We start from the raw sequence: 26016 nt of genomic DNA on the forward strand, positions 1-26016 counted from the left end.
CGTTTTAATTAAAATTTTAACATTTTAATGAACCTATTAATGTTTTAAAAATGAACATTTAAACTTTTTAATGAAGAATTTAAAGTTTTAATGAACATTTAAACATTTTAATGAACATTTTAATGTTTTTAAAAATGAATATTTAAACATTTTAATGATGATTTTAACGTTTTTAAAAATGAACATTTTAATGTTTTAATGAACATTTTAACGTTTTAATGAAGAATTTAATGTTTTAATGAAGATTTTAATGTTTTAATGAAGAATTTAACGTTTTAATGGACATTTGAACATTTTCATGAACATTTTAACATTTTTAAAAATGAAGATTTTAACGTTTTAATGAACATTTAAACGTTTTAATGAACATTTTAACATTTTAATAAACATTTAAAAGTTTTAATGAACATTTTAACGTTTTAATGAACATTTAATCGTTTTAATGAACCTTTAAACATTTCACTGCCTTCTCAACCATTTGGTATAGCATATTTTGAGACACCATATTTAATGGACAGGATTATTTAACTTAACTTAACCTTATTGAGCCATCTCTACCACTTGGTTGAGTTATGTTGTACTAAAAAAATCCACTAGATGGCACTGTTTCAGGAAATTGCAGGCCTCATCTGCAGTGCTCCCACCAGGAAATCAGAAACAAAAAAATCACTCTGGACACATGGACTGTTTTGTCAAAAAATTGTGAAGTTAAGTACATTTTTCCACTGTAAAATCATGTCATAGTATTTGCAGAACGTTATTATGTCACTTGATACCAGAAAATAACTGTAATCAATTCAGAATATATTTTCTAAAACATGCTCAACCAAACCGTTGAGTTATCAATTGATGGTAAGGTTAGCAACACTAAGCTAATGTTTAAAAAATTTAGTTTTGACATGTTAAATTGACTATTTTCCATGAAATAAAATGATTTAATGATCTATACATTTAAGTATTAGGTGTTTTAATTGTTTTACATGACAAAGTAAAAAAGATTTACTCTGTCATTGTTTCAAAATGTTGTTTTAAATGATAGGTAAAACAAAAATAAAACCATTGCAGTTATTTGAATTTTACAAAACCATCTACAACACCTACAATTTCCTTTTCTTTTACATTTAATAGATGGATTGCAAATCCTTTTATGGAACAAGGCAACACACTTCTCTGGCCCTTGTGCCTGAAAATTCTCAGGACTCTGATGGTGAACTGAGTGATGATGACCCTATAGAGGATCCAGATTTTCAACCCAATTTTGCAGATGATAGTGATGAAAGCTATTTTGATGTTTCCATGGAAGAAGATGCTCCTTCAACAAGCAGATCAACACAGCTGTCTCGTAAAAAGAGCAAAAAAAGGAAACGCACCCTAAAAACTGTTCCCTTGGAAGAAGCAGAGGATACATTATACCCATATTCCTTCTCAGTCCCCAAAAAAGATGCAAGAAGAATCTGGAAGCATGAAGACATTGAAGAATTGCAAGTTCCAGCAGCAAGTTTTGAGCCCCCTGAGGCTCTACAGTCCCCATTCCAGTACTTCAAAATGCTCTTCACTGATGAAATGATTGATCATATTGCTAATCATACCAATCTGTATTCTGCTCAAGAGTTGGGGGACACAATCAAGACTAGCCCTAAGGAAATAGAAGATTTTCTGTCAATCCTCCTATTTATGGGTGTTTTCAACTTTCCATCACTAGAAGATTACTGGCACCATGAGTCACGTTTCAGTGTGATAGCCGATATCATGCCAAAGAAGAGATTCCAGCTGTTGCGCCGGTTCATTCATTTCAACGATAATCAGCAGTGTAATAACAGCGGAGACCGATTTAACAAAATCAGACCTCTCTTTGACATGCTTCGTGAGCAATGCCTCCAGATACCATCAACATATAAGCACAGCGTGGATGAGGTCATGGTAGCCTATAAAGGCACAAGGGCTGGCAATCTCCATCAATATATTGCCAACAAGCCACACAAGTGGGGCTTTAAATTGTTTTGCCGAGCCAGTTCATCTGGCATTATTCATGACCTGCTGCTTTATCAGGGAGCTTCCACATTCTTCAACACTACCCTCAGTGAAGAGGAGCAGATGTTACCTTTGGGAGCCAAAGTGGTGACAACACTTTGTAAAACCATAACACAGCCAAGGCTTTCTGTTGTGTTTTGTGACAACTATTTTACCAGTTTTAAACTGGTGAAGTACCTGGACACCTCGTTGGGTGTCAAATGCATTGGCACTGTTCGACCAAATCGCACAGGTGGAGCCACTTTGATGACAGACAAAGAGCTGACAAAGAAAGGGCGTGGAGCTTTTGACTACAAGGCTGCTGAAGGGGTGATCGCAGTAAAATGGTTTGACAACAAATGTGTGAATCTGCTGAGTAATGCCGTTGGGGTCATGCCATTGTCAACTGTCAAACGCTGGAGCAAAGAGTCCAAGGCAAAGATTTCCATCCCATGCCCATCACTCATCCATGCCTACAACGAGCATATGGGAGGGATTGATCTCTCTGACATGCTGGTACACCTGTACAAGACCCCAGCCAAGTCTACAAGATGGTACCTACCACTCTTTGGGTACGTGCTTGATCTATGCATTACAAATTCCTGGCTGGTCTACAAAAGGGAGTGTGGACAACTGAATCAGAAACCAATCTCCTTGAAAAGATTCCGCCTTGCAGTTGCCCATAGCTTGAAACAAGTCAACAAGCCAGCATCCAAAGTGGGCCGACCATCATCCAGCTCTCCACCCCTATCAAAGAAACGCCACATCACAAGACCCTCACAACCACAACCAGATGTGCGATACGACAGCTGTGGGCATTGGCCACTTCACTGTGACAAGCGAGGCCGATGCAGTTATTGTCCAAAGGGTGTGTCAAGATGGAAATGCCAGAAATGCAATGTTTTTCTGTGCTTGAATGCAAATCAGGAATGCTTTGCAGGGTACCACCAGAGGTTCTAATGATCAGGAGGTATTGGTGCAGTTGCATCATAAATGAGAAAAGAAAAGAACCTCAAAAAAATTCAGTTTCTTCTCTAATTTCTAGTGCAACGTGGAAATGGTGAATAGGATACTTTCAGAATTTTATGGAAAGTAAAAAATGTTTATGCTGTTTCAACACTACAGTGAAAGGTCAGAAGTAAACTTGCATGTTCTGAGCATTTTTTACAGTATTTGTATAAAATGTTTCTGATCATTATTTGTGTTTTTTTTACACTTTGTTAGAATAACTTCCAAAGTTGAAATGGAATCTGTTTGGTGTCTTACTACCAAAATAAAGTGGGTAAAATTTTTGAGTAGTTATTTTTATTTCAAAAATAGTATAATGCTGACCTTTTTTCCCCTAGTTGTTATGTCTATTTTACTTTATTTACTTTTACCATAGAGACGCATCTCAACCATTTGGTAGAGGGTAGTAATTAAAAAACTATGAAGTGTGTATAAAAAAAATACATTGATTGTGATAATTATTCACTAGAAGGAATAGAAAATACAAACAAATAATTTTTTCATTAGGTTTTTCTTGGTGGGGCAGTCAAAGAACATTTGAACGTTTTTAAAAATGAACATTTTAATGTTTTAATGAACATTTAAAAGTTTTAATGAAGTATTTAACGTTTTAATGAAGATTTTAAGGTTTTAATGAACATTTTAACATTTTAATGAAAATTTTAACGTTTTTAAAAATGAAAATTTAAACATTTTAATGAAGATTTTAACGTTTTAGTGAACATTTTAACGTTTTAATGAACATTTTAGTGTTTTAATGAAGATTTTAATGTTTTAATGATGATTTTAACGTTTTTAAAAACGAATATTTAAACGTTTTAATGAAGATTTAAACGTTTTAATGATGATTTTAACGTTTTTAAAAACGAACATTTAGAGGTTTTAATGAAGATTTATATTCAACAAGCATATATATATTCTGATATATATCAGACATATATATCTTGTTTCTACATGATATCAGAAGGAGACTGCTTGTTTCTGTATGATGTCAGAAAGATACTGCTTGTTTTTACATGATATCAGAAGGAGACTGCTTGTTTCTACATGATATCAGAAGGAGACTGCTTGTTTCTACATGATATCAGAAGGAGACTGCTTGTTTCTACATGATATCAGAAGGAGACTGCTTGTTTCTTTATGATGTCAGAAGGAGACTGCTTGTTTCTTTATGATGTCAGAAAGATACTGCTTGTTTCTTTATTATGGCAGAGGCAGTCTGCTTGTTTCTTTATGATGTCAGAAAGAGACTACTTGTTTCTACATGAAATCAGAAGGAGACTGCTTGTTTCTACATGATATCAGAAGGAGACTGCTTGTTTCTTTATGATGTCAGAAAGATACTGCTTGTTTCTTTATGATGTCAGGAGACTGCTTGTTTCTACATGATATCAGAAGGAGACTGCTTGTTTCTTTATGGTGGCAGAAAGATACTGCTTGTTTCAACATGATGTCAGAAAGAGACTGATTGTTTCTACATGATGTCAGAAAGATACTGCTTGGTTCTTTATGATGTCAGAGACAGGCTGCTTGTTTCTTTATGATGTCAGAAGGAGACTACTTGTTTCTACATGATGTCAGAAAGAGTCTGCTTGTTTCTACATGATGTCAGAAAGCGTCTGATTGTTTCTACATGATGTCAGAAAGAGTCTGCTTGTTTCTACATGATGTCAGAAAGTCTGCTTGTTTCTTTATGATGTCATAAAGAGTCTGCTTGTTTCTAGATGATGTCAGAATGAGACTGCTTGTTTCTACATGATGTCAGAAAGAGTCTGCTTGTTTCTAGATGATGTCAGAAAGAGTATGCTTGTTTCTACATGATGTCAGAAAGAGTATGCTTGTTTCTACATGATGTCAGAAAGAGTCTGCTTGTTTCTACATGATGTCAGAAAGCATCTGCTTGTTTCTACATGATGTCAGAAAGAGTCTGCTTGTTTTTACATGTCAGAAAGAGTCTGCTTGTTTCTTTATGATGTCATAAAGAGTCTGGTGGTTTCTACATGATGTCAGAATGAGACTGCTTGCTTTTACATGATGTCAGAAAGAGTCTGCTTGTTTCTAGAAGATGTCATAAAGAGTCTGCTTGTTTCTAGAAGATGTCATAAAGAGTCTGCTTGTTTCAACATGATGTCAGAAAGAGTCTGCTTGTTTTTACATGATGTCAGAAAGTCTGCTTGTTTTTACATGATGTCAGAAAGTCTGCCTGTTTCTACATGATGTCAGAAAGAGTGCTTGTTTCTACATGATGTCAGAAAGAGTCTAATTGTTTTTACATGATGTCAGACAGTCTGCTTGTTTCTACATGATGTCAGAAAGAGTCTGCTTGTTTTTTCATGATGTCAGAAAGAGTCTGCTTGTTTCTACATGATGTCAGAAAGTCTGCTTGTTTCTTTATGATGTCAGAAAGAGTCTGCTTGTTTCTACATGATGTCAGAAAGAGTCTGCTTGTTTCTACATGATGTCAGAATGAGACTGCTTGTTTCTACATGATGTCAGAAAGAGTCTGCTTGTTTTGGGACTTTGACAGCAATATTGATCCTGATTACAATTTCTTTAATAATGAAATACATGAATGTAATTATTACAATGAAGAACAATTCAATATAAAGATGAAGTCAGAAAATAGTTTGACAATAGCTCATTTCAATAGCAGAAGCTTATATGCAAATTTTGACGCCATCAAGGAATATATAGCACAATTCAAGAAACCATTTACGGTCATTGCCATATCAGAGACATGGATAACACATAAAAAGGAAGGAAATTTTGAATTGTATGGATATGACTTTATCCACCAAGACAGAATAAGAAAAAAAGGAGGAGGGGTGGCACTTTATATTGACAAAAATCTTAATTACAAAAAAGTAGAAATGATGACGAATACTATTGAGGGAGTGATGGAATGTGTAACAGTAGAAATAAGCATGAAAAAGAAGACGAACATATTAGTAAGCTGTATATATAGAACGCCAGGCTCTAAGATTGAAACATTTAAGAATAAAATGGAGGAGATGTTTACAAATTTGTACCAGAAGGGAGTGTTTATTTGTGGAGATTTCAATATAGACTTGCTAAATCCAAATAAAAACAAAAGTACAGAGGAATTTATTGATATAATGTACAGTCTAGGTTTATTTCCATTGATAACCAGACCGACTAGAATAACATTACACTGCACTACTTTAATAGATAATATATTCACTAATATAATGGAAGAAAAGGTGGAAAGTGGGTTATTAATAAGCGATATCAGTGACCATCTACCGGTTTTTGCTTCTTATGACTGTCATTATAAAAATGAAACAGAAGGAACTAACTATATGTATAAAAGAATGAAAACAGAACAGAGGTTAAATAGTCTTAAAAATGATCTATTAGAACAAGATTGGAATATTGTTTATGAAAAAAATGAAGTAGACCAAGCATATGATACCTTTTTAAATATATTTAAAAGTCAATTTGACAGAAACTGTCCAGTTATCAAAAATATTCAGAGGAATAAGTATAAAGAAAAACCGTGGATGACCAAAGGTCTACAAAATGCATGCAATAAAAAAAACACACTTTACAGAGAATTTATAAAAAACAGAACGACAGAAGCAGAACAAAAGTACAAAAGATATAAAAACAAACTCATAAATATAGTGAGAAGCTGTAAACGTGAATATTTTATTAAAAAGTTAGAGCACAATAGAAACAACATAAAAGGCATCTGGAAAGTATTAAATGGCGTAATTAGGAAAGAGACAGGGAATAATAACTATCCACAACATTTTATAGAGAGAAAAAATAATATTACAAACATGAATGAAGCAGTGGATGAATTCAACAAATATTTTGTAAACATAGGATCTAAATTGGAGGAAAAAATAATAGTTGATGAGATACAAACGGATGCCACAGAGTATGTTGAAAGAAATAAAAAGTCTGTTTTTTTAAGAGCAGTTGATGAGAAGGAGATTTGTGAGATAGTTAGAAATATGAAGAATAAAACCAGTACAGACTGGAACGATATTGACATGAAAACACTGAAATATGTGATTGAGGGCATTGTAAAACCATTAACACACATTTGTAATCTTTCTTTTCAAAAGGGGTTTTTTCCAAATAACATGAAAGTAGCAAGGGTAATTCCTATTTACAAGACAGGAGATAAGCATCAATTTACAAATTATAGACCTGTGTCAATACTATCACAATTTTCCAAAATATTAGAAAAACTGTTTGTTAAAAGATTCGATAATTTTGTTGATCAATGTGAGTTGCTGACGGAATGCCAGTATGGCTTCAGGAATAATAGGTCAACAGTCCAGGCACTGATTGATCTTAATGAGGAAATAACAGAATGCATTGACAAAAAGAAGCATGCAATAGGGTTGTTTTTAGATCTGAAGAAAGCTTTCGATACAGTAAACCATGATGTATTGATGAGAAAAATGGAAAAATATGGTTTCAGGGGTATAGTATTGGACTGGATAAAAAGTTATTTATCAAATAGACAACAATACGTGCAAATAAATCAACATAAATCAGGACTAAGACAGATACAATGTGGGGTGCCTCAAGGATCAGTCTTAGGACCTAAACTATTCATAATGTACATAAATGACATTTGTAGGGTTTCACAAGTTTTGAAGTTTGTATTGTTTGCAGATGACACAAATGTTTTTTGCTCGGGGGTGGAATTGCAACAGGTCCTGGATGTGGTCACACAGGAAATAAATAAATTAAAAAAATGGTTTGATGTAAATAAACTGTCACTAAATTTAGAGAAAACAAAATTTATGTTGTTTGGTAATGAAAGAAGACACAATGAATTAGATATAGTAATTAATAATGTAAAAATTGAGAGAGTATATGAAATAAAATTTCTTGGGGTGGTCATAGACAGCAGAATCTGTTGGAAGCCACACATCAAATATGTTAGGGGGAAGCTTGCACGGGGCATTGCTTTATTGGGGAAAGCTAAGTATATTTTTAATCAGAAAGCACTTTATATGTTATACAATACGATGCTACTGCCATATTTGAGCTATTGTGTAGAGGTCTGGGGAAACACGTACAAAAGTCATTTACAGACATTAACAACAATGCAGAAAAGGGCTATCAGATTAATAACAAATGCAGGATATTTGGATCACACAAATGAACTTTTTATTAAAACACGGATAATGAAGTTCCAGGACTTGGTTAAATACAAAACAGCACAAATAATGTATAAAGTAAGAAATAAATTAATGCCTGATAAAATACAGAAACTGTTCACAGAGAGAGAAGGAGGATATAACCTGAGAGGAACACTAAACTTAAAGATACATAAGTTTAGAACAACATTAAAACAGATGTGTATCACAATAATTGGGGTTAAATTATGGAACAATTTAGAAGAAGAAATTAAAGTAAGTACAAATATAAATGTGTTTAAAATGAATTATAAAAAACATATTCTGAACAAGTATATAGTAGAAAATAGATGATTTATGTGAGTGTCCTTTATTCTAAGGAAAAGTAAATTGTATCAATTGTAAAAAGATGTTTTTTTTTTCTTTTGTTGTTTTTTTTCCATATAATTTGGTGGTTTTTGGTGACTTGTACCATTTTGTTTGTTTTAATGTCGGTTTTGTGTTAGATTTAGTAAACAAGTAAAAATTACTTGTATAAAGGGGTAGGGACATATAAGTTTCCACTTCAGCCTACTCCTTTTCAAACACAGAAGAAGGGATGATATGTATTTTTTCTGTTTGTGGTATTTTTTTAAAAAAATGTATGTTTTCTTTGTTTGAAATAAACTAAACTAAAAAAAAAAAAAAAAAAAAAAGAGTCTGCTTGTTTCTAGATGATGTCAGAATGAGACTGCTTGTTTCTACATGATGTCAGAAAGAGTCTGCTTGTTTTTACATGATGTCAGAAAGAGTCTGCTTGTTTCTACATGATGTCAGAAAGAGTCTGCTTGTTTTACATGATGTCAGAAAGAGTCTGCTTGTTTCTACATGATGTCAGAAAGTCTGCTTGTTTCTTTGTGATGTCAGAAAGAGTCTGCTTGTTTCTACATGATGTCAGAAAGTCTGCTTGTTTCTTTATGATGTCAGAAAGAGTCTGCTTGTTTCTACATGATGTCAGAAAGAGTCTGCTTGTTTCTACATGATGTCAGAAAGCATCTGCTTGTTTCTACATGATGTCAGAAAGAGTCTGCTTGTTTTTACATGATGTCAGAAAGTCTGCTTGTTTCTACATGATGTAAGAAAGAGTGCTTGTTTCTACATGATGTCAGAAAGAGTCTAATTGTTTTTACATGATGTCAGAAAGTCTGCTTGTTTCTACATGATGTCAGAAAGAGTCTGCTTGTTTCTACATGATGTCAGAAAGAGTCTGCTTGTTTTTTCATGATGTCAGAAAGAGTCTGCTTGTTTCTACATGATGTCAGAAAGTCTGCTTGTTTCTTTATGATGTCAGAAAGAGTCTGCTTGTTTCTAGATGATGTCAGAATGAGACTGCTTGTTTCTACATGATGTCAGAAAGAGTCTGCTTGTTTTTACATGATGTCAGAAAGAGTCTGCTTGTTTCTACATGATGTCAGAAAGAGTCTGCTTGTTTTACATGATGTCAGAAAGAGTCTGCTTGTTTCTACATGATGTCAGAAAGTCTGCTTGTTTCTTTGTGATGTCAGAAAGAGTCTGCTTGTTTCTACATGATGTCAGAAAGAGTCTGCTTGTTTCTACATGATGTCAGAAAGCATCTGCTTGTTTCTACATGATGTCAGAAAGAGTGTTCTTGTTTTTACATGATGTCAGAAAGAGTCTGCTTGTTACTTTATGATGTCATAAAGAGTCTGCTTGTTTCTACATGATGTCAGAATGAGACTGCTTGCTTTTACATGATGTCAGAAAGAGTCTGCTTGTTTCTAGAAGATGTCATAAAGAGTCTGCTTGTTTCTACATGATGTCAGAAAGAGTCTGCTTGTTTTTTCATGATGTCAGAAAGAGTCTGCTTGTTTCTACATGATGTCAGAAAGTCTGCTTGTTTCTTTATGATGTCAGAAAGAGTCTGCTTGTTTCTAGATGATGTCAGAATGAGACTGCTTGTTTCTACATGATGTCAGAAAGAGTCTGCTTGTTTTTACATGATGTCAGAAAGAGTCTGCTTGTTTCTACATGATGTCAGAAAGAGTCTGCTTGTTTTACATGATGTCAGAAAGAGTCTGCTTGTTTCTACATGATGTCAGAAAGAGTCTGCTTGTTTTACATGATGTCAGAAAGAGTCTGCTTGTTTCTACATGATGTCAGAAAGTCTGCTTGTTTCTTTGTGATGTCAGAAAGAGTCTGCTTGTTTCTACATGATGTCAGAAAGAGTCTGCTTGTTTCTACATGATGTCAGAAAGCATCTGCTTGTTTCTACATGATGTCAGAAAGAGTGTTCTTGTTTTTACATGATGTCAGAAAGAGTCTGCTTGTTACTTTATGATGTCATAAAGAGTCTGCTTGTTTCTACATGATGTCAGAATGAGACTGCTTGCTTTTACATGATGTCAGAAAGAGTCTGCTTGTTTCTAGAAGATGTCATAAAGAGTCTGCTTGTTTCTACATGATGTCAGAAAGAGTCTGCTTGTTTTTTCATGATGTCAGAAAGAGTCTGCTTGTTTCTACATGATGTCAGAAAGTCTGCTTGTTTCTTTATGATGTCAGAAAGAGTCTGCTTGTTTCTAGATGATGTCAGAATGAGACTGCTTGTTTCTACATGATGTCAGAAAGAGTCTGCTTGTTTTTACATGATGTCAGAAAGAGTCTGCTTGTTTCTACATGATGTCAGAAAGAGTCTGCTTGTTTCTACATGATGTCAGAAAGAGTCTGCTTGTTTCTACATGATGTCAGAAAGAGTCTGCTTGTTTCTTTGTGATGTCAGAAAGAGTCTGCTTGTTTCTACATGATGTCAGAAAGTCTGCTTGTTTCTTTATGATGTCAGAAAGAGTCTGCTTGTTTCTACATGATGTCAGAAAGAGTCTGCTTGTTTCTACATGATGTCAGAAAGCATCTGCTTGTTTCTACATGATGTCAGAAAGAGTGTTCTTGTTTTTACATGATGTCAGAAAGAGTGTTCTTGTTTTTACATGATGTCATGAAGAGTCTGCTTGTTTCTACATGATGTCAGAATGAGACTGCTTGCTTTTACATGATGTCAGAAAGAGTCTGCTTGTTTCTAGAAGATGTCATAAAGAGTCTGCTTGTTTCTACATGATGTCAGAAAGAGTCTGCTTGTTTTTACATGATGTCAGAAAGTCTGCTTGTTTCTACATGATGTCAGAAAGAGTGCTTGTTTCTGCATTATGTCAGAAAGAGTCTAATTGTTTTTACATGATGTCAGGAAGTCTGCTTGTTTCTACATGATGTCAGAAAGAGTCTGCTTGTTTCTACATGATGTCAGAAAGAGTCTGCTTGTTTTTTCATGATGTCAGAAAGAGTCTGCTTGTTTCTACATGATGTCAGAAAGTCTGCTTGTTTCTTTATGATGTCAGAAAGAGTCTGCTTGTTTCTACATGATGTCAGAAAGAGTCTGCTTGTTTCTAGACGATGTCAGAATGAGACTGCTTGTTTCTACATGATGTCAGAAAGAGTCTGCTTGTTTTTACATGATGTCAGAAAGAGTCTGCTTGTTTCTACATGATGTCAGAAAGAGTCTGCTTGTTTTACATGATGTCAGAAAGAGTCTGCTTGTTTCTACATGATGTCAGAAAGTCTGCTTGTTTCTTTGTGATGTCAGAAAGAGTCTGATTGTTTTTACATGATGTCAGAAAGTCTGCTTGTTTCTACATGATGTCAGAAAGAGTCTGCTTGTTTCTACATGATGTCAGAAAGAGTCTGCTTGTTTTTTTATGATGTTAGAAAGAGTCTGCTTGTTTCTACATGATGTCAGAAAGTCTGCTTGTTTCTTTATGATGTCAGAAAGAGTCTGCTTGTTTTTACATGATGTCAGAAAGAGTCTGCTTGTTTCTAGATGATGTCAGAATGAGACTGCTTGTTTCTAGATGATGTCAGAATGAGTCTGCTTGTTTTTACATGATGTCAGAAAGAGTCTGCTCGTTTTTACATGATGTCAGAAAGAGTGTGCTTGTTTCTACATGATGTCAGAAAGAGTCTGCTTGTTTTACATGATGTCAGAAAGAGTCTGCTTGTTTCTACATGATGTCAGAAAGAGTCTGCTTGTTTCTACATGATGTCAGAAAGTCTGCTTGTTTCTTTGTGATGTCAGAAAGAGTCTGCTTGTTTCTTTGTGATGTCAGAAAGAGTCTGCTTGTTTCTACCTGATGTCAGAAAGAGTCTGCTTGTTTCTTTATGATGTCAGAATGAGACTGCTTGCTTTTACATGATGTAAGAAAGAGTCTGCTTTTTTTTAGAAGATGTCATAAAGAGTCTGCTTGTTTCTACATGATGTCAGAAAGAGTGCTTGTTTCTACATGATGTCAGAAAGAGTCTGCTTGTTTCTACATGATGTCAGAAAGTCTGCTTGTTTCTAGATGTCAGAAAGTCTGCTTGTTTTTACATGATGTCAGAAAGAGTCTGCTTGTTTTAAAACATTTTAACGTTTTAATGAACATTTTAACGTTTTAATTAAAATTTTAACATTTTAATGAAACTTTTAATGTTTTTAAAAATGAACATTTAAACTTTTTAATGAAGAATTTAACGTTTTAATGAATATTTAAACATTTTAATGATGATTTTAACGTTTTTAAAAATGAACATTTTAATGTTTTAATGAACATTTTAACGTTTTAATGAAGAATTTAACGTTTTAATGAAGATTTTAATGTTTTAATGAAGAATTTAACGTTTTAATGGACATTTGAACGTTTTCATGAACATTTTAACGTTTTTAAAAATGAAGATTTTAACGTTTTAATGAACATTTAAACGTTTTAATGAACATTTTAACATTTTAAATAACATTTAAAAGTTTTAATGAACATTTTAACGTTTTAATGAACATTTTAACGTTTTAATGAACATTTAATCGTTTTAATGAACCTTTAAACATTTTAATGAACATTTGAACGTTTTTAAAAATGAACATTTTAATGTTTTAATGAACATTTAAACGTTTTAACGAAGTATTTAACGTTTTAATGAACATTTTAAGGTGTTAATGAACATTTTAACATTTTAATGAAAATTTTAACCTTTTTAAAAATGAACATTTAAACATTTTAATGAAGATTTTAACGTTTTAGTGAACATTTTAACGTTTTAATGAACATTTTAATGTTTTAATGAAGATTTTAACGTTTTAATGATGATTTTATCGTTTTTCAAAACGAACATTTAAAGGTTTTAATGAAGATTTTTATTCAACAAGCATATATATATTCTGATATATATCAGACATATATATCTTGTTTCTACATGATATCAGAAGGAGACTGCTTGTTTCTGTATGATGTCAGAAAGATACTGCTTGTTTTTACATGATATCAGAAGGAGACTGCTTGTTTCTACATGATATCAGAAGGAGACTGCTTGTTTCTACATGATATCAGAAGGAGACTGCTTGTTTCTTTATGATGTCAGAAGGAGACTGCTTGTTTCTTTATGATGTCAGAAAGATACTGCTTGTTTCTTTATTATGGCAGAGGCAGTCTGCTTGTTTCTTTATGATGTCAGAAAGAGACTACTTGTTTCTACAAGAAATCAGAAGGAGACTGCTTGTTTCTACATGATATCAGAAGGAGACTGCTTGTTTCTTTATGATGTCAGAAAGATACAGCTTGTTCCTTTATGATGTCAGGAGACTGCTTGTTTCTACATGATATCAGAAGGAGACTGCTTGTTTCTTTATGATGGCAGAAAGATACTGCTTGTTTCTTTATGATGTCAGAAGGAGACTGCTTGTTTCTACATGATGTCAGAAAGAGACTGTTTCTACATGATGTCAGAAAGATGCTGCTTGGTTCTTTATGATGTCAGAGGCAGACTGCTTGTTTCTTTATGATGTCAGAAGGAGACTACTTGTTTCTAGATGATGTCAGAAAGAGTCTGCTTGTTTCTACATGATGTCAGAAAGCGTCTGCTTGTTTCTACATGATGTCAGAAAGAGTCTGCTTGTTTCTACATGATGTCAGAAAGTCTGCTTGTTTCTTTATGATGTCATAAAGAGTCTGCTTGTTTCTAGATGATGTCAGAATGAGACTGCTTGTTTCTACATGATGTCAGAAATAGTCTGCTTGTTTCTAGATTATGTCAGAAAGAGTCTGCTTGTTTTTACATGATGTCAGAAAGAGTCTGCTTGTTTCTAGAAGATGTCATAAAGAGTCTGCTTGTTTCTACATGATGTCAGAATGAGACTGCTTGTTTTTACATGATGTCAGAAAGAGTCTGCTTGTTTTTACACGATTTCAGAATGAGACTGCTTGCTTTTACATGATGTCAGAAAGAGTCTGCTTGTTTCTAGATGTCATAAAGAGTCTGCTTGTTTCTACATGATGTCAGAAAGAGTCTGCTTGTTTTTACATGATGTCAGAAAGTCTGCTTGTTTCTACATGATGTAAGAAAGAGTGCTTGTTTCTACATGATGTCAGAAAGAGTCTAATTGTTTTTACATGATGTCAGAAAGTCTGCTTGTTTCTACATGATGTCAGAAAGAGTCTGCTTGTTTCTACATGATGTCAGAAAGAGTCTGCTTGTTTTTTCATGATGTCAGAAAGAGTCTGCTTGTTTCTACATGATGTCAGAAAGTCTGCTTGTTTCTTTATGATGTCAGAAAGAGTCTGCTTGTTTCTAGATGATGTCAGAATGAGACTGCTTGTTTCTACATGATGTCAGAAAGAGTCTGCTTGTTTTTACATGATGTCAGAAAGAGTCTGCTTGTTTCTACATGATGTCAGAAAGAGTCTGCTTGTTTTACATGATGTCAGAAAGAGTCTGCTTGTTTCTACATGATGTCAGAAAGTCTGCTTGTTTCTTTGTGATGTCAGAAAGAGTCTGCTTGTTTCTACATGATGTCAGAAAGTCTGCTTGTTTCTTTATGATGTCAGAAAGAGTCTGCTTGTTTCTACATGATGTCAGAAAGCATCTGCTTGTTTCTACATGATGTCAGAAAGAGTGTTCTTGTTTTTACATGATGTCAGAAAGAGTCTGCTTGTTACTTTATGATGTCATAAAGAGTCTGCTTGTTTCTACATGATGTCAGAATGAGACTGCTTGCTTTTACATGATGTCAGAAAGAGTCTGCTTGTTTCTAGAAGATGTCATAAAGAGTCTGCTTGTTTCTACATGATGTCAGAAAGAGTCTGCTTGTTTTTTCATGATGTCAGAAAGAGTCTGCTTGTTTCTACATGATGTCAGAAAGTCTGCTTGTTTCTTTATGATGTCAGAAAGAGTCTGCTTGTTTCTAGATGATGTCAGAATGAGACTGCTTGTTTCTACATGATGTCAGAAAGAGTCTGCTTGTTTTTACATGATGTCAGAAAGAGTCTGCTTGTTTCTACATGATGTCAGAAAGAGTCTGCTTGTTTTACATGATGTCAGAAAGAGTCTGCTTGTTTCTACATGATGTCAGAAAGTCTGCTTGTTTCTTTGTGATGTCAGAAAGAGTCTGCTTGTTTCTACATGATGTCAGAAAGTCTGCTTGTTTCTTTATGATGTCAGAAAGAGTCTGCTTGTTTCTACATGATGTCAGAAAGAGTCTGCTTGTTTCTACATGATGTCAGAAAGCATCTGCTTGTTTCTACATGATGTCAGAAAGAGTGTTCTTGTTTTTACATGATGTCAGAAAGAGTCTGCTTCTTACTTTATGATGTCATAAAGAGTCTGCTTGTTTCTACATGATGTCAGAATGAGACTGCTTGCTTTTACATGATGTCAGAAAGAGTCTGCTTGTTTCTAGAAGATGTCATCAAGAGTCTGCTTGTTTCTACATGATGTCAGAAAGAGTCTGCTTGTTTTTACATGATGTCAGAAAGTCTGCTTGTTTCTACATGATGTCAGAAAGAGTGCTTGTTTCTGCATTATGTCAGAAAGAGTCTAATTGTTTTTACATGATGTCAGAAAGTCTGCTTGTTTCTACATGATGTCAGAAAGAGTCTGCTTGTTTCTACATGATGTCAGAAAGAGTCTGCTTGTTTTTTCATGATGTCAGAAAGAGTCTGCTTGTTTCTACATGATGTCAGAAAGAGTCTGCTTGTTTCTACATGATGTCAGAAAGAGTCTGCTTGTTTCTACATGATGTCAGAAAGAGTCTGCTTGTTTCTAGATGATGTCAGAATGAGACTGCTTGTTTCTACATGATGTCAGAAAGAGTCTGCTTGTTTTTACATGATGTCAGAAAGAGTCTGCTTGTTTCTACATGATGTCAGAAAGAGTCTGCTTGTTTTACATGATGTCAGAAAGAGTCTGCTTGTTTCTACATGATGTCAGAAAGTCTGCTTGTTTCTTTGTGATGTCAGAAAGAGTCTGATTGTTTTTACATGATGTCAGAAAGTCTGCTTGTTTCTACATGATGTCAGAAAGAGTCTGCTTGTTTCTACATGATGTCAGAAAGAGTCTGCTTGTTTTTTTATGATGTTAGAAAGAGTCTGCTTGTTTCTACATGATGTCAGAAAGTCTGCTTGTTTCTTTATGATGTCAGAAAGAGTCTGCTTGTTTCTACATGATGTCAGAAAGAGTCTGCTTGTTTCTAGATGATGTCAGAATGAGACTGCTTGTTTCTACATGATGTCAGAAAGAGTCTGCTTGTTTTTACATGATGTCAGAAAGAGTCTGCTTGTTTCTACATGATGTCAGAAAGAGTCTGCTTGTTTTACATGATGTCAGAAAGAGTCTGCTTGTTTCTACATGATGTCAGAAAGTCTGCTTGTTTCTTTGTGATGTCAGAAAGAGTCTGATTGTTTTTACATGATGTCAGAAAGTCTGCTTGTTTCTACATGATGTCAGAAAGAGTCTGCTTGTTTCTACATGATGTCAGAAAGAGTCTGCTTGTTTTTTTATGATGTTAGAAAGAGTCTGCTTGTTTCTACATGATGTCAGAAAGTCTGCTTGTTTCTTTATGATGTCAGAAAGAGTCTGCTTGTTTCTACATGATGTCAGAAAGAGTCTGCTTGTTTCTAGATGATGTCAGAATGAGACTGCTTGTTTCTAGATGATGTCAGAATGAGTCTGCTTGTTTTTACATGATGTCAGAAAGAGTCTGCTTGTTTTTACATGATGTCAGAAAGAGTGTGCTTGTTTCTACATGATGTCAGAAAGAGTCTGCTTGTTTTACATGATGTCAGAAAGAGTCTGCTTGTTTCTACATGATGTCAGAAAGAGTCTGCTTGTTTCTACATGATGTCAGAAAGTCTGCTTGTTTCTTTGTGATGTCAGAAAGAGTCTGCTTGTTTCTTTGTGATGTCAGAAAGAGTCTGCTTGTTTCTACATGATGTCAGAAAGAGTCTGCTTGTTTCTTTATGATGTCAGAATGAGACTGCTTGCTTTTACATGATGTAAGAAAGAGTCTGCTTGTTTTTAGAAGATGTCATAAAGAGTCTGCTTGTTTCTACATGATGTCAGAAAGAGTCTGCTTGTTTTTACATGATGTCAGAAAGAGTGCTTGTTTCTACATGATGTCAGAAAGAGTCTGCTTGTTTCTACATGATGTCAGAAAGTCTGCTTGTTTCTAGATGTCAGAAAGAGTCTGCTTGTTTTAAAACATTTTAACGTTTTAATGAACATTTTAACGTTTTAATTAAAATTTTAACATTTTAATGAAACTTTTAATGTTTTTAAAAATGAACATTTAAACTTTTTAATGAAGAATTTAACGTTTTAATGAATATTTAAACATTTTAATGATGATTTTAACGTTTTTAAAAATGAACATTTTAATGTTTTAATGAACATTTTAACGTTTTAATGAAGAATTTAACGTTTTAATGAAGATTTTAATGTTTTAATGAAGAATTTAACGTTTTATGGACATTTGAACGTTTTCATGAACATTTTAACGTTTTTAAAAATGAAGATTTTAACGTTTTAATGAACATTTTAACATTTTAAATAACATTTAAAAGTTTTAATGAACATTTTAACGTTTTAATGAACATTTTAACGTTTTAATGAACATTTTATCGTTTTAATGAACCTTTAAACATTTTAATGAACATTTGAACGTTTTTAAAAATGAACATTTTATTGTTTTAATGAACATTTAAACGTTTTAATGAAGTATTTAACGTTTTAATGAACATTTTAAGGTGTTAATGAGCATTTTAACATTTTAATGAAAATTTTAACGTTTTTAAAAATGAACATTTAAACATTTTAATGAAGATTTTAACGTTTTAGTGAACATTTTAACGTTTTAATGAACATTTTAATGTTTTAATGAAGATTTTAACGTTTTAATGATGATTTTATCGTTTTTCAAAACGAACATTTCAACGTTTTAATGAAGATTTAAACGTTTTAATGGTGATTTTAACGTTTTTAAAAACGAACATTTAAAGGTTTTAATGAAGATTTTTATTCAACAAGCATATATATATTCTGATATATATCAGACATATATATCTTGTTTCTACATGATATCAGAAGGAGACTGCTTGTTTCTGTATGATGTCAGAAAGATACTGCTTGTTTTTACATGATATCAGAAGGAGACTGCTTGTTTCTACATGATATCAGAAGGAGACTGCTTGGTTCTACATGATATCAGAAGCAGACTGCTTGTTTCTTTATGATGTCAGAAGGAGACTGCTTGTTTCTTTATGATGTCAGAAAGATACTGCTTGTTTCTTTATTATGGCAGAGGCAGTCTGCTTGTTTCTTTATGATGTCAGAAAGAGACTACTTGTTTCTACAAGAAATCAGAAGGAGACTGCTTGTTTCTACATGACATCAGAAGGAGACTGCTTGTTTCTTTATGATGTCAGAAAGATACAGCTTGTTCCTTTATGATGTCAGGAGACTGCTTGTTTCTACATGATATCAGAAGGAGACTGCTTGTTTCTTTATGATGGCAGAAAGATACTGCTTGTTTCTTTATGATGTCAGAAGGAGACTGCTTGTTTCTACATGATGTCAGAAAGAGACTGATTGTTTCTACATGATGTCAGAAAGATACTGCTTGGTTCTTTATGATGTCAGAGGCAGACTGCTTGTTTCTTTATGATGTCAGAAGGAGACTACTTGTTTCTAGATGATGTCAGAAAGAGTCTGCTTGTTTCTACATGATGTCAGAAAGCGTCTGCTTGTTTCTACATGATGTCAGAAAGAGTCTGCTTGTTTCTACATGATGTCAGAAAGTCTGCTTGTTTCTTTATGATGTCATAAAGAGTCTGCTTGTTTCTAGATGATGTCAGAATGAGACTGCTTGTTTCTACATGATGTCAGAAAGAGTCTGCTTGTTTCTAGATTATGTCAGAAAGAGTCTGCTTGTTTTTACATGATGTCAGAAAGAGTCTGCTTGTTTCTAGAAGATGTCACAAAGAGTCTGCTTGTTTCTACATGATGTCAGAATGAGACTGCTTGTTTTTACATGATGTCAGAAAGAGTCTGCTTGTTTTTACATGATTTCAGAAAGTCTGCTTGTTTTTTCATGATGTCAGAAAGTGTCTGCTTGCTTCTTTATGATGTCAGAAAGAGTCTGCTTGTTTCTACATGATGTCAGAAAGAGTCTGCTTGTTTCTACATGTCAGAAAGAGTCTGCTTGTTTCTATATGATGTCAGAAAGAGTATGCTTGTTTTTTCATGATGTCAGAAAGAGTCTGCTTGTTTCTACATGATGTCAGAAAGTCTGCTTGTTTCTTTATGATGTCAGAAAGTCTGCTTGTTTCTTTATGATGTCAGAAAGAGTATGCTTGTTTTTTCATGATGTCAGAAAGAGTGCTTGTTTCTACATGATGTCAGAAAGTCTGCTTGTTTCTTTATGATGTCAGAAAGAGTCTGCTTGTTTCTACATGATGTCAGAAAGTGTCTGCTTGTTTCTACATGATGTCAGAAAGCATCTGCTTGTTTCTACATGATGTGAGAAAGAGTCTGCTTGTTTTTACATGATGTCAGAAAGTCTGCTTGTTTTTACATGATGTCAGAAAGAGTCTGCTTGTTTCTTTATGATGTCATAAAGAGTCTGCTTGTTTCTACATGATGTCAGAATGAGACTGCTTGCTTTTACATGATGTCAGAAAGAGTCTGCTTGTTTCTAGAAGATGTCATAAAGAGTCTGCTTGTTTCTACATGATGTCAGAAAGAGTCTGCTTGTTTTTACATGATGTCAGAAAGTCTGCTTGTTTCTACATGATGTCAGAAAGAGTGCTTGTTTCTACATGATGTCAGAGTCTGATTGTTTTTACATGATGTCAGAAAGTCTGCTTGTTTCTACATGATGTCAGAAAGAGTCTGCTTGTTTCTTTATGATGTCAGAAAGAGTCTGCTTGTTTCTACATGATGTCAGAAAGATTCTGCTTGTTTCTAGATGATGTCAGAATGAGACTGCTTGTTTCAACATGATGTCAGAAAGAGACTGATTGTTTCTACATGATGTCAGAAAGATACTGCTTGTTTCTTTATGATGTCAGAGGCAGACTGTTTCTTTATGATGTCAGAAAGGGTCTGCTTGTTTCTACATGATGTCAGAAAGAGTATGCTTGTTTTTTCATGATGTCAGAAAGAGTTTGCTTGTTTCTACATGATGTGAGAAAGTCTGCTTGTTTCTTTATGATGTCAGAAAGAGTCTGCTTGTTTCTACATGATGTCAGAAAGAGTCTGCTTGTTTCTACATGATGTCAGAAAGAGTCTGCTTGTTTCTACATGATGTCAGAAAGAGTCTGCTTGTTTTTACATGATGTCAGAAAGAGTCTGCTTGTTTCTAGAAGATGTCATAAAGAGTCTGCTTGTTTCTACATGATGTCAAAATGAGACTGCTTGTTTTTACATGATGTCAAAAAGAGTCTGCTTGTTTTTACATGATTTGAGAAAGTCTGCTTGTTTTTTCATGGTGTCAGAAAGTGTCTGCTTGCTTCTTTATGATGTCAGAAAGAGTCTGCTTGTTTCTACATGATGTCAGAAAGAGTCTGCTTGTTTCTACATTTCAGAAAGAGTCTGCTTGTTTCTACATGATGTCAGAAAGAGTATGCTTGTTTTTTCATGATGTCAGAAAGAGTCTGCTTGTTTCTACATGATGTCAGAAAGTCTGCTTGTTTCTTTATGATGTCAGAAAGAGTCTGCTTGTTTCTACATGATGTCAGAAAGAGTATGCTTGTTTTTTCATGATGTCAGAAAGAGTCTGCTTGCTTCTACATGATGTCAGAAAGCCTGCTTGTTTCTTTATGATGTCAGAAAGAGTCTGCTTGTTTCTACATGATGTCAGAAAGTGTCTGCTTGTTTCTACATGATGTCAGAAAGCATCTGCTTGTTTCTACATGATGTGAGAGTCTGCTTGTTTTTACATGATGTCAGAAAGAGTCTGCTTGTTTTTACATGATGTCAGAAAGAGTCTGCTTAATTCTTTATTATGTCATAAAGAGTCTGCTTGTTTCTACATGATGTCAGAAAGTGTCTGCTTGTTTCTACATGATGTCAGAAAGAGTCTGCTTGTTTCTACATGATGTCAGAATGAGACTGCTTGCTTTTACATGATGTCAGAAAGAGTCTGCTTGTTTCTAGAAGATGTCATAAAGAGTCTGCTTGTTTCTACATGATGTCAGAAAGAGTATGCTTGTTTTTTCATGATGTCAGAAAGAGTCTGCTTGTTTCTACAAGATGTCAGAAAGTCTGCTTGTTTCTTTATGATGTCAGAAAGAGTCTGCTTGTTTCTACATGATGTCAGAAAGAGTCTGCTTGTTTCTACATGATGTCAGAAAGAGTCTGCTTGTTTTTACATGATGTCAGAACGAGTCTGCTTGTTTTTACATGATGTCAGAAAGAGTCTGCTTGTTTCTTTATGATGTCATAAAGAGTCTGCTTGTTTCTTTATGATGTCATAAAGAGACTGCTTGCTTTTACATGATGTCAGAAAGAGTCTGCTTGTTTCTAGAAGATGTCATAAAGAGTCTGCTTGTTTCTACATGATGTCAGAAAGAGTGCTTGTTTCTACATGATGTCAGAAAGAGTCTGATTGTTTTTACATGATGTCAGAAAGTCTGCTTGTTTCTACATGATGTCAGAAAGAGTCTGCTTGTTTCTAGATGATGTCAGAATGAGACTGCTTGTTTCTACATGATGTCAGAAAGAGTCTGCTTGTTTTTACATGATGTCAGAAAGAGTCTGCTTGTTTCTACATGATGTCAGAAAGAGTCTGCTTGTTTCTACATGATGTCAGAAAGAGTCTGCTTGTTTCTACATGATGTCAGAAAGTCTGCTTGTTTTTACATGATGTCAGAAAGAGTCTGCTTGTTTTAAAACATTTTAACGTTTTAATGAACATTTTAACGTTTTAATTAAAATTTTAACATTTTAATGAAACTTTTAATGTTTTTAAAAATGAACATTTAAACTTTTTAATGAAGAATTTAACGTTTTAATGAATATTTAAACATTTTAATGATGATTTTAACGTTTTTAAAAATGAACATTTTAATGTTTTAATGAACATTTTAACGTTTTAATGAAGAATTTAACGTTTTAATGAAGATTTTAATGTTTTAATGAAGAATTTAACGTTTTAATGGACATTTGAACGTTTTCATGAACATTTTAACATTTTTAAAAATGAAGATTTTAACGTTTTAATGAACATTTAAACGTTTTAATGAACATTTAAACGTTTTAATGAACATTTTAACATTTTAAATAACATTTAAAAGTTTTAATGAACATTTTAACGTTTTAATGAACATTTAATCGTTTTAATGAACCTTTAAACATTTTAATGAACATTTGAACGTTTTTAAAAAAGAACATTTTAATGTTTTAATGAACATTTAAACGTTTTAATGAAGTATTTAACGTTTTAATGAACATTTTAACGTTTTAATGAACATTTTAACATTTTAATGAAAATTTTAAAGTTTTTAAAAATGAACATTTAAACATTTTAATGAAGATTTTAACATTTTAGTGAACATTTTAACGTTTTAATGAACATTTTAATGTTTTAATGAAGATTTTAACGTTTTAATGATGATTTTAACGTTTTTAAAAACGAACATTTAAACGTTTTAATGAAGATTTAAACGTTTTAATGGTGATTTTAACGTTTTTAAAAACGAACATTTAAAGGTTTTAATGAAGATTTTTATTCAACAAGCATATATATATTCTGATATATATCAGACATATATATCTTGTTTCTACATGATATCAGAAGGAGACTGCTTGTTTCTGTATGATGTCAGAAAGATACTGCTTGTTTTTACATGATATCAGAAGGAGACTGCTTGTTTCTACATGATATCAGAAGGAGAATGCTTGTTTCTACATGATATCAGAAGGAGACTGCTTGTTTCTTTATGATGTCAGAAGGAGACTGCTTGTTTCTTTATGATGTCAGAAAGATACTGCTTGTTTCTTTATTATGGCAGAGGCAGTCTGCTTGTTTCTTTATGATGTCAGAAAGAGACTACTTGTTTCTACATGAAATCAGAAGGAGACTGCTTGTTTCTACATGATATCAGAAGGAGACTGCTTGTTTCTTTATGATGTCAGAAAGATACAGCTTGTTTCTTTATGATGTCAGGAGACTGCTTGTTTCTACATGATATCAGAAGGAGACTGCTTGTTTCTTTATGATGGCAGAAAGATACTGCTTGTTTCTTTATGATGTCAGAAGGAGACTGCTTGTTTCTACATGATGTCAGAAAGAGACTGTTTCTACATGATGTCAGAAAGATATTGCTTGGTTCTTTATGATGTCAGAGGCAGACTGCTTGTTTCTTTATGATGTCAGAAGGAGACTACTTGTTTCTAGATGATGTCAGAAAAAGTCTGCTTGTTTCTAGATTATGTCAGAAAGAGTCTGCTTGTTTTTACATGATGTCAGAAAGAGTCTGCTTGTTTCTAGAAGATGTCATAAAGAGTCTGCTTGTTTCTACATGATGTCAGAATGAGACTGCTTGTTTTTACATGATGTCAGAAATAGTCTGCTTGTTTTTACATGATTTCAGAAAGTCTGCTTGTTTTTTCATGATGTCAGAATGCGACTGCTTGCTTTAACATGATGTCAGAAAGAGTCTGCTTGTTTCTAGAAGATGTCATAAAGAGTCTGCTTGTTTCTACATGATGTCAGAAAGAGTCTGCTTGTTTTTTCATGATGTCAGAAAGTCTGCTTGTTTCTACATGATGTCAGAAAGAGTGCTTGTTTCTACATGATGTCAGAGTCTGATTGTTTTTACATGATGTCAGAAAGTCTGCTTGTTTCTACATGATGTCAGAAAGAGTCTGATTGTTTTTACATGATGTCAGAAAGTCTGCTTGTTTCTACATGATGTCAGAAAGAGTCTGCTTGTTTCTTTATGATGTCAGAAAGAGTCTGCTTGTTTCTACATGATGTCAGAAAGAGTCTGCTTGTTTCTAGATGTCAGAATGAGACTGCTTGTTTCAACATGATGTCAGAAAGAGACTGATTGTTTCTACATGATGTCAGAAAGATACTGCTTGTTTCTTTATGATGTCAGAGGCAGACTGTTTCTTTATGATGTCAGAAAGAGTCTGCTTGTTTCTACATGATGTCAGAAAGAGTATGCTTGTTTTTTCATGATGTCAGAAAGAGTTTGCTTGTTTCTACATGATGTCAGAAAGTCTGCTTGTTTCTTTATGATGTCAGAAAGAGTCTGCTTGTTTCTACATGATGTCAGAAAGAGTCTGCTTGTTTCTACATGATGTCAGAAAGAGTCTGCTTGTTTCTACATGATGTCAGAAAGAGTCTGCTTGTTTCTACATGATGTCAGAAAGTCTGCTTGTTTCTTTATGATGTCATAAAGAGTCTGCTTGTTTCTAGATGATGTCAGAATGAGACTGCTTGTTTCTACATGATGTCAGAAAGAGTCTGCTTGTTTCTAGATTATGTCAGAAAGAGTCTGCTTGTTTTTACATGATGTCAGAAAGAGTCTGCTTGTTTCTAGAAGATGTCATAAAGAGTCTGCTTGTTTCTACATGATGTCAAAATGAGACTGCTTGTTTTTACATGATGTCAAAAAGAGTCTGCTTGTTTTTACATGATTTCAGAAAGTCTGTTTGTTTTTTCATGGTGTCAGAAAGTGTCTGCTCGCTTCTTTATGATGTCAGAAAGAGTCTGCTTGTTTCTACATGATGTCAGAAAGAGTCTGCTTGTTTCTACATGTCAGAAAGAGTCTGCTTGTTTCTACATGATGTCAGAAAGAGTATGCTTGTTTTTTCATGATGTCAGAAAGAGTCTGCTTGTTTCTACATGATGTCAGAAAGTCTGCTTGTTTCTTTATGATGTCAGAAAGAGTCTGCTTGTTTCTTTATGATGTCAGAAAGAGTCTGCTTGTTTCTACATGATGTCAGAAAGAGTATGCTTGTTTCTTCATGATGTCAGAAAGAGTCTGCTTGTTTCTACATGATGTCAGAAAGTCTGCTTGTTTCTTTATGATGTCAGAAAGAGTCTGCTTGTTTCTACATGATGTCAGAAAGTGTCTGCTTGTTTCTACATGATGTCAGAAAGCATCTGCTTGTTTCTACATGATGTGAGAAAGAGTCTGCTTGTTTTTACATGATGTCAGAAAGTCTGCTTGTTTTTACATGATGTCAGAAAGAGTCTGCTTAATTCTTTATGATGTCATAAAGAGTCTGCTTGTTTCTACATGATGTCAGAAAGTGTCTGCTTGTTTCTACATGATGTCAGAAAGCATCTGCTTGTTTCTACATGATGTCAGAATGGGACTGCTTGCTTTTACATGATGTCAGAAAGAGTCTGCTTGTTTCTAGAAGATGTCATAAAGAGTCTGCTTGTTTCTACATGATGTCAGAAAGAGTATGCTTGTTTCTTTATGATGTCAGAAAGAGTCTGCTTGTTTCTACATGATGTCAGAAAGAGTCTGCTTGTTTCTACATGATGTCAGAAAGAGTCTGCTTGTTT

The 26016-nt window shown here is 33.8% G+C and overlaps 1 protein-coding gene across 1 annotated transcript; it reads left to right on the forward strand.

Annotated features, from left to right (window-relative positions):
- Positions 1-1128: 1128 nt before the first annotated feature.
- On the forward strand, positions 1129-2970 carry LOC129164877 (piggyBac transposable element-derived protein 2-like). Its single transcript, XM_054746452.1, has one exon. It carries the CDS (start codon positions 1129-1131, stop codon positions 2968-2970), a length of 1842 nt encoding a protein of 613 aa, XP_054602427.1.
- Positions 2971-26016: the final 23046 nt, after the last annotated feature.

Source organism: Nothobranchius furzeri, chromosome 11 (genome assembly GCF_043380555.1).
Source record: "Nothobranchius furzeri strain GRZ-AD chromosome 11, NfurGRZ-RIMD1, whole genome shotgun sequence".
Classification (NCBI taxonomy): Eukaryota; Metazoa; Chordata; class Actinopteri; order Cyprinodontiformes; family Nothobranchiidae; genus Nothobranchius; species Nothobranchius furzeri.